Source organism: Athene cunicularia (genome assembly GCF_003259725.1).
Source record: "Athene cunicularia isolate RWA chromosome 7 unlocalized genomic scaffold, athCun1 chr7_part1, whole genome shotgun sequence".
Classification (NCBI taxonomy): domain Eukaryota; kingdom Metazoa; phylum Chordata; class Aves; order Strigiformes; family Strigidae; genus Athene; species Athene cunicularia.
This window is the reverse complement of record NW_020799107.1, coordinates 23,222,068-23,231,522: the sequence shown is the minus strand read 5'-3', so window position 1 is coordinate 23,231,522 and position 9,455 is coordinate 23,222,068. Positions and strand designations below refer to the sequence as shown.

At 41.7% G+C, this 9,455-nt stretch overlaps 1 protein-coding gene across 1 annotated transcript in view; it reads left to right on the top strand.

The window, feature by feature from the left end:
• The window catches only part of CNTNAP5 (contactin associated protein like 5), a 218,841-nt gene that overhangs the window by 63,444 nt on the left and 145,942 nt on the right, over nt 1-9,455 (top strand). The window contains exons 5-7 of the mRNA XM_026852489.1: nt 794-997; nt 3,526-3,710; nt 6,972-7,115. Of these exons, the coding sequence (XP_026708290.1) occupies nt 794-997; nt 3,526-3,710; nt 6,972-7,115 (533 nt within the window). The remainder of the gene's footprint in view (nt 1-793; nt 998-3,525; nt 3,711-6,971; nt 7,116-9,455) is intronic.

Below are 9,455 nucleotides of genomic sequence, written 5' to 3'. Positions count from 1 at the left end.
AAAAAAAAAAAAAAAAAAAAAAAGAGAGAGAGAGTACTACAGGCTGCTGCTGCCAAAGGAAATATAAATTGCAATTGAAGAATTGAAGCTTGTTTCCCATCACAGTGATAGGGTTTTAGAGGCTGACTGAAGAGGAAAATGTGTTTTTTAATAGGATTTTCAAAGGTATATAATCAGTTTAGATGCCCAGTTCCCATGAAATCCCTTCAAAAGCTTTTTTGAATTGATATTTGAATATTCCTGCCAGCCTAGTCAATTTGCATGCAGAAACAGGGTTGATAAATGCCCATCGCAAACAAGCAGCCAACCCTCAGAAACTAAGATGATGCTTATTTGCATACAAAGGTGGATGCAGGCATGGCTGACATGCAGAAGCTGCTCAACAGATGCTTGTGAAGATACAAAATGTGGAAGGAGAACTGAAGTGTTCAAAGTGATGAATGACATCCTGGGTGTGTTTGAGACATACAGCAAACATGGTGAGGGATGTTCTGGAGATCTGAATATGATGGAAGGCAACTGTTGTGTTCTGAAAAGTTAAGTGAGAAAGCAGTCTTGCATGAAGGAGGAGAAGTGCGGATGACTTCTGGTTTCATCCTAGTCTTCCCTTTCCCCAGACAGAGGGAAAGAATTGGAAATGGGTGAAATGTGGTTGCCCAGATGCCATGTATGTCCTGTGGATGTATGCTTTGAGAATGCCTGGCTTCAAGTGATATTTGGAAAGATACTGAAAAAATACTGTCCTCTCCTGATGCTACCCCTCCTCTTCATTTTGTCATCTTCTTTCTCCCAGAGTCAGATATTGCAGACTTCGATGGCAGAAGTTCACTCCTCTACAGGTTCAATCAGAAGCTGATGAGCACATTCAAAGATGTGGTTTCCTTGAAGTTCAAAAGCATGCAGGGTGATGGAGTCTTATTCCATGGAGAAGGACAGCGTGGAGACTACATTACCTTGGAACTGCAAAAAGGGAAGCTTTCCTTACACATCAACCTGGGTAAGGGTAATGAGGTTTGTTAGTTCACATATTACTGTTATAAGGATTGTCTTGTTTTGCTTTTATAAATCAACTGTTTATATTAGGCAGTATCTAGAAACTCCTGCTGAGATCAGCAAAACATGCTGTGTGTCTCAGACAGCTCACAGCTTATATGTTGGTCAGAGAGGGTGGGAGGGGAAGCAGAAGAGGATGGACTTGACTGATGTCATGCAGGACATGATAGCTGAACCAAGAAGAGACTCTGGTTCTTCTAACTAGTGCCAACCAAGGCTAAGCTGCTCAATGATTACTTTTGAAGTTTTGACCTTTGCCTGATGATGCTTTCAAGCAGTGATTTAAAAAAGGTTCTGTTTTTTTCCCTTCCTCCTTTTTTATTTTTATTGTTATTAATTTTTAAGAATAGCATTCTTGGAAAGTTTGGTTTGGGGTGCCAAGCTTTATTTTTGATTTGTGTCTTATTTTTTCCTTTCTGTGATCAGAACTGAGCTGAGAATACAGAATTTAAATGAAAACATTCTGGTGAAAACATTGTGCACACTGGTATTTGCTTATGGAGATGGTTTCAGTGGAAAACTGTAAATATCCAGAAGACCATCACTCTGTGGTCATGTTGGGACAGATGAATGTTGGCTTAATTTCTTGCTGTGGAAGGATGCTTGCTTTTTCCTGGTGAATACACTAAAGCACTTTGATAATAGCAGGAGCTGCTGTAGTAGGAGTGATCATACCCTCTCTCCCACCTTGTGGCAAAACCTTAATTAGCTTAATCTGTGGATGACCCATGGTACTGGCCTCAGGAGACCCTGCTGAGTCACATTTCTCATATTGAGGGGTTTGAGTTGGTCAGAAGTTTCCATGCCTGTGTTGCTGTACTTTGGTCAGCACAGGAGCTGCACTTACCCTGTTTGTATATTGAATTTGGTCTGAAAACCTCAGTGGCCCAAGGAGATGGAAAACTGAGCCCTTTAACCATGAGGCAGCGAGCAAGAAGGGGAGGGAATTAAGGTCTAAGTTTTTCACTGCCATTCTCAATCTTAGTAACTTTGTTGACTAAAGCAATCTGAGCCTTTTGCAGTTCACGTTCATGGTGCTTAGACTGCCAAGGCTGGTTTTGAAAAAGTGAGAGATGTAGTATCCAGTAATGTATAGCATTAACAGGGGCAGATCTCAGATTAGCAGTTCCAGGACCCTTTAAGAAGTCTGTCTAGAGCAGATAAAGCAGGCAATGGTGCAGTATCTTAGTCCCCTGTTTATGACATGGGAATTAAGAGAAATCTTAAACTAGTGGGAGCAAATTAGAGATACTAAAACAGAATTCTTAGACATTTTTTTCTTCATTTTTCCCCTCATACTCAATTATGTTTGTTTTAAATGTAACAATTTTCCACAGCTCTTGAATTTCATTTTTTCATAAGCTCATTAATTGCTTGGTCTCCAACTAGTATTATCTTTCTTTCTTCCTTCCTTTCTTTGTTTTTATTTATTTACTTTATCAAAGAGTAGAAATGATAATGCAGCATTTTTTTTTTATTTGATATTTGGACCAAGTGCCTACATCCCAAGTCTCTGAATGTGGGATTTTTTGGCTCCATTCATTTGTCCTCCTCTTACAGATGTTTCATACTAGGATAAGATACAGTACCGTTAAATATGTCACTTCTTCCAGAGGAGATGCTGTTGTGAATACAGTCTGAGATAAGAGGGTTTTGTCTTTCAGCAGTACCCCCAAATGTACAGATTTTAGCCATTTCAAGTCCTCTGTGTGCATTCATACATCATGGGCAAGGCTTCTGATGTCTGCTCTTGAATCTGCTTGCATCTTGCCTGGCAGTTTTAGAGCAAGTGTTCTCTCCATTCTGCTGGAATACAAAAAAAGACACATACTCCTTTCAGTGAGACTCTGAAGTGTTCAGACATCTAACCAGATGGAAAACAAGAGTGCTTGAAATCACCAGGGTTAGGGCCTAAATATTTTTATGACTCTTGATCTAAACTTTTGGAGGTCCAGGCCAGGTTTAAGAATCTTTTTGAGATGAACAAAAGACTCATGTTTCTTCACTGACTTGTGGCTTTTTTTTTTTTTTTTTCTCTGAAAATGAACAGGCACAATTTTCTTGTTTAAAAACAAAAAGCACGTAGTTGAAGTGTCAGTAGTAGTCTGTTAATGTGAATAGCCAGGAGACTTTTGGTGGAACATGAAGGGAGCTCTTAAAACACCAGGCCTCAAATACGGAGTAGAACCAAGGGCCAGGCAGAGCAGCGATCCTGTGCATGCTGCAGTGTTGTGTGGGTACAGCATCAGGAAAACCTCCTGGTTTATGTGTATGTGCGCATGTGCATATACACACATATATGAATAAGAGGCCCCAAATATCCAGGGCAAGCTTTGACAAGGGTGTGTTTCTGATGAGCAGAGCTCCAGTTTGCATCTAGGAGCACTGGTCTGTGCTCCCCTTAAATCCCTATGCTTCACTTAAGGGCCTGGAGGTAACTCTGGTGTCTTCTGCCTGTCTCTGCTCCTCCAGGGGACTCCAACCTGCACTTCAGTAACAGCCACACATCCGTCACCCTGGGCAGCCTCCTGGATGACCAGCACTGGCACTCAGTTCTCATAGAGCGCTTCAACAAGCAAGTGAACTTCACAGTGGACAAGCACACCCAGCATTTCCGAACGAAGGGGGATTCAGATCACCTGGATATTGATTATGAGGTGTGTGAAGCCCTTTAGGTTATAACCTGGGAGATCAGGCTGAATTGGTGTAAAACGAATGTGATGAAAAACAACCACCCTATGAGCTGTTTCATTCCAGCAAAGATCTTTATTTAATATTTCCTTTCCGGAGAGCTTCTTTCATAGTTAACAAACATAGGCTATGTCAGTACAACTCTATGTACCACAAACGGTCAAAGAAAATGGCCAGTCTCTGGACAAATATGCAATGGATTATGCTTACACTTCAAAGTATGGTGGACTTTGAGCTAAACTAAAAGATATAGTCTGGGTTCTAGTCAAATATTCAGGGGGCAATTGCACTTATCTGTATGGAGAGGTGCTGTGTCATCATGTTCAATATGATTTTAATGGGATTTTTGCATGCCATCCCTGCATTTGATTGACACCACCATGGGGATACCAGCTTGAGCTGTGCCTCCAGTTGCTCACATTGCAGCTCTCCACATAGAGAAGAGCAGGTAAAGACCATTGTCTTTCCAGTCAGAATGGAAGACCCTGAGAACAACTGTTAAGACAATTAGCTCTGACCCAGATCCCTTCATGTCTGGGCTTGTCATGCAGAGCATCCTGGTCTAGGGAGCCAGAGCAGCTCAGCTAAAGGAGGACTGAGCAGAGGAAACATCCTGACTGCCCATAAAATCTGAGGCTGGTATGCTCCCCTGTGATGAGCCCAAGGTGTGACAGAATGCAGTTTATGTCACTCCAGCAGTTCAGTGCTTGTGACTGATAGTAAAAAATACCTTTAAAACTTTTTATATCATCGTATATATATGCAAGGCAGTTCCTCATCTGTTCCCCCATCAATGCACACCTGAGTACAAATTACCCATGTTCGTTTTTATCCCCATATGCTTGTCTACCAAGTCTTGCTAGCCCACAAGGCACAGGGTCATGCTTGCACAGCCAGAGCCATCACCCTGTCTGGATGCGGTGAGCTGGCCTTGCTTAAGAGACCACAAGTTTCCCCTCTGCACTTCGAATTCATTTATCTGGAAAGGATCAATTCCCAGTGTGCCCAAGGGACAAAAGCAGACAGCTCGGCAGTGGCAGGTGCCTGCTCTCTGTTCCTCTCATGTTTCAGCTGAAATTCCCTTTGCATTTCACAAACCAGGGTGGAGAGAGTGGTACCTGTCCCCTGGCACTGCTGTACCAAATCATGAGCACATGTCGTAGGGACAGCACATTTGAGCACTGAGATTCTGTAGCAGCTTCAGACTGAACTAGCAAGGGCCAGAGCTGTAACTACTTTCAAGATGGAGCTGAGAAAAGCCAAATGATTGAGTAATAAAATTCCTTGCTTCTGGCTACAAGGTTGATGCCAATTAGGGAAAACTCAGGCTTCAGTGTATTTGCAGAATATTTTTCTAGATGTTCCAAAACAGGGAGCATGGTAGAGAAGATCTTTGGCTGATGTAAATCAGCATCACTACTGACCTGTGGCTCTCTGTCCTGGCCCCTGCTGCGTAGGTTTTCATGCGATGTGTTTTCTTTCCATTTGCACTGAGACAATCTTTCAGTTGAACGTTACAATAATACACTCTACTGAAAGTTTATCTCAGCACACTTTAGGGATTGAAGGCTTTACTGAAGGTAATAAAACCATTAGTTTGGTAATTAAAATTATTGCCAATCACAAAGGAAACTTTAATAATGCAGTGGTATAATTGATATTGATTTTTCTTCTCGTTTTGAAACCCAGTACAACGTCCCTAAACAGGAGACTTAAAAAAGAACATGAAAGAAGGAAAGCCTAGTGTTTTAAAGGAAGAACTAATGATTGTCACTGGAAAAAAACATTGCTAACACATAAGCCCTTGTGCCAATAACAAACCTGCAAGTGATGTAAAATAGCAGTCTATTCCCTCTTTATTTCTCTGAATTGATCGATGAATACAACTGAGGTGTAAGTTCATTAAGGACTTGTTTTCAAAGAAGTGCTTTCAAGGTTATCCAGGGAGATTTCATTTGCTTAGGTATCCCAGCTTGTTAGGTGGAGTGGGAGGAAAAATAACCCCCAAATTTCCCTTTATTTTTGTAATAATGAGCTGAGGCATGACATTAAGAATCGTGACAGAGGCTTAAGGCTCACCAGGCTTCAGCAGCCGTCAGTGTCGGCAGCACCACACAGCAGTGTGTGCCCTTGCTGTAGCAGGTGCAGCGGGATTGCAGCACAGCTCCTGATGCGCTGGAACCACTGTGAACTGTGATGACTGCAGGATCCCCGCTGGCATTACATCACTCATGATGCTGCTGGTTGTGATGGGAAAAATGAGTAAAAAGCCAGTGGTACCACCAGTAGTAAGACTTTGCCAAAAAGGCCAGTAGAGCTAATTAGAAACGAGCTGTGTCATCTGGCAAAAGTAAAAAGGATTACTAGAATTTTTGGGGGTTGTGAGGTTTGGGGTGCGGGGTCTTTTTGTCTGTCTTTCTCTCTGACTGTCTCTTCTAAAGAATCTAAAGTAATTATGCTCCAAGGATGTTGGAAGCTTTGTTTTCTTAGGCTCTTTATCCTCCCAGGGCTTTCAGCCCTCCAATTGAGTGATGAGCTGTAATCTGCACAATGCTAACATATTCCACTGCTTAGACAACAGCCCAGCAGAAATTTTGTTTAAATGCGTAACTTGCGGAACTTCTTCATTACACTGATCTGTCTCAAATACCACGCGCGAGTATTTTAAAGACCAAACCACAGTGGAAATTAGGGAAAAACGATTGCAAGGTGCAAATGGGGTAGTTTGTGTGTGTGATACTACCCTCCACTGGCTGAAATCAGAACTGTTCAGATACATGCTTGGTGGAAAGGGTTAACTCCAGCTCTCAGCCAAACCCAGGGCTCTGTGGGCATGAAGAGTTTATTCCCCCATTGCCCAGCGGTTCCTGGCCACTGTGGTCTGCTGGGGGGCTGTGAGCTGGAGACCTTTTGAACATTATCTTTTGCATTGGATGTTCCTGGGTAAGGGGCTGGTGGTATTGGATTCGTGAAGTGGTGTGTCAAGGCACTTAAAAGCTGTTTCCAAGTTAGTGAGCTGTGTGTGGCAGCAGCATTTCTCTAATAGCTGTAATGCTGTGCAGCCTGTAATTCCCCTGTTGGGCAGCCAGGCCCTGTGCTGTGCTCCAACAGGATGCTATTAATGTGGCTTGTTCTGAGGTAACATCCTGCCTTGGCTGCATGGAGTGAGGCTCTGCCCTCTTGCTCTTGGGGTGATAACTAAATACTTTTCTTATTCTTTCCAAAAGCTCAGTTTCGGAGGTATTCCTGTCCCAGGGAAACCAGGAACCTTTCAGAGGAAAAATTTCCATGGGTGCATCGAGAACCTTTATTACAATGGAGTCAATATAATTGACCTGGCAAAAAGACGCAAACCTCAGATCTATACTGTGGTAAGAGACAATAATGTATGCTTTCCTTCTTTACTTCCATGCTGTTGATGCTGCTGGCTGCACTGAATGAGTGGAGTTCAGATTTAGATAACTATGGGCATAATTAGCTTGTTAAAATGATACTGCTGAGGCTAACACCAGCCAGCGCTGACTGCTGTGGTGAGAATTACTGAAAGACATGTGTGGAAATTAATACATTTCTCTGACTTTCCAAGTGTATTACAATTTGTTTGGAGAAACTTTTTAATTCCTTTTCCAAGATTAAAATGTGTCTTTTTGATAGGATGATAGAAGTCATAAAGACATTTTTTCTGGTTAGCTCAGTTGAAATCTTATTTTCTGAACCACTCTCCATCACTTTTGTGGAGTACAGTAGTAGCAAAATTCTATTCTGCTATTTGAGTTGGTATTATAGAGAAGAATAAATGTTTCTTTTACTATTGAAAATATTTTAGTTTGTGCCACCCCTTATATTCAGTGATTGGCAGTTCTGAGAACCATTGACCTGATATTAGTGTCTCTAAATGTGAGATGGTAGAGGTAAAGCAAAAGGAACCATGGTCTCATCCAGCCTGCTAACATAAAACATAAACATAACTTCACTCATAATAATATCCAAAATTACAGATATATTTAAATATATCATGAGCAAAATAAAGAACATTTTCTTTCATAGGTAGAAAGAACAGTGCATTCCCATGCAGCCTTGACAAATTGTAAATAATTCAGCTCTTTGTTCAGCTCGTACCTCACTCCTGTACCATGCTTTGATACATGCCTTTTGGTTAATACTGTATCTTTGGAGAACATGGAAGTGAAACTGCTTCTGGCTCTCATGGCATCTTCTAGTTTGTAATAATGTGTATAAACAGACTGAAGCTACAACAAAGCAAGCCAGAAGACCACAAGAAGTCTTTCCTTTCCTTACTTTCCCTGCCTAGAGTGAGGCTGAATACACAGGGAAATGGGAAGTGAAAAGGTGATGGGTGAGAAGTGCTGCATTCTTTTGCTGGCAGTCAAGATTTCCTCAAGGATGTTCCCCTAGCCTGGGACTGAGAGACTTTGCTTTAATAATCTGAAGTTTGATTGCTCTGACTCAGGTTGCTAAGGCACAAATCTTATGAACTGTGTTAAATTGCTCTTCCCCTCAGCTTACTTTCTAAGGGGAGCAAAGAGCCCTAGTCTGCTCCTTAGGTCATTAAAAAGCTGGCTGTTTTGACAGCTGGGTAATGGGAAGGCCTTCCTAAAGGGGGAAAGAAAAACTTTGTAATGTGTTTTTTTTTTCTCTGAAGGGTGTTGTCTGGGTATAACATGGCCCCAAGCAATGAAACTCTGTTATCACAATACTTGGTGTAGTCAATGCTCGATCGAAGGTCAGGAATCCTGCTCCTTTTGAAAATTTAAGGTAGTAGGGATTTGGCCCCATCTTCCAGTCTCCCTCACAGAAGTCATTATTTTAACATGATAGTTCTCAAAGGCTGGTTGCTGTACTGCATTTTGCAAGATTTATGAGCTGATACGTGCTGTCTGTGACGCTTAAGTATGCAAAGTGCATGGAAAGGTTGCCACATTCACAGCACCTCATAATCTTAGATGAACATTCTTCTATAGGAAACAGTCCCTGTAAGTCTCTTGTTTTCCATCATCCTTTCCATCACAGCTATTTATGTCCTCTAGCAACTCTCAGGTACTTCTAGCTTTCACAGACTGATGTCTCCCATCTTCCTGCTCTTCCTCACTTCTTAGCAGTTTACTTACTCAAATTAAAATAATTTGTTCTTACTAAATGTAGTCTTTTGCCTGCCAGACTTCCTCAGCACTAAATGCTTTTACTCAAAGTTCATTGAGGTTTTCAAGAAACAATCCATACCCCCAGGGAGCTGCAAGCTTCTCTGCTTCACGTCTTTGTAGTTGCTAGGGTTGTCTGGAGTGGAAAAATGATGAAAGAAATAGCACAGAGTAATAATTAAATATGTCAGGGACTTGGAATCACTTCTTCCAACAATGTGTTGTATAGTTGTGTTCCCTCCCCGCAAGCTGAGACATCACCAGAGATGGTTCTGCATTGTTAGTACCCAAAATACCTTTGTCTCCTAACAAAAGGTATTTGAGGACAAACTGGCTGGTTTGGGATTAGAAAGTCATTAATGCTCAGAGTCACTAGATTTTGATTCCAATAGGTCGGCAGACTGCAACAATTCAGTCTCTGCTTCATTCTCTCTGCCTTTGTGAACGTTAACACAGTCTAGTCAGTGAGCCAAATGTGGGTTTTCATATCCATCAACTTTGGATTTTTTACTGTTGACATCTTTCACACAAGGAGGGAAATGGTACATGAGC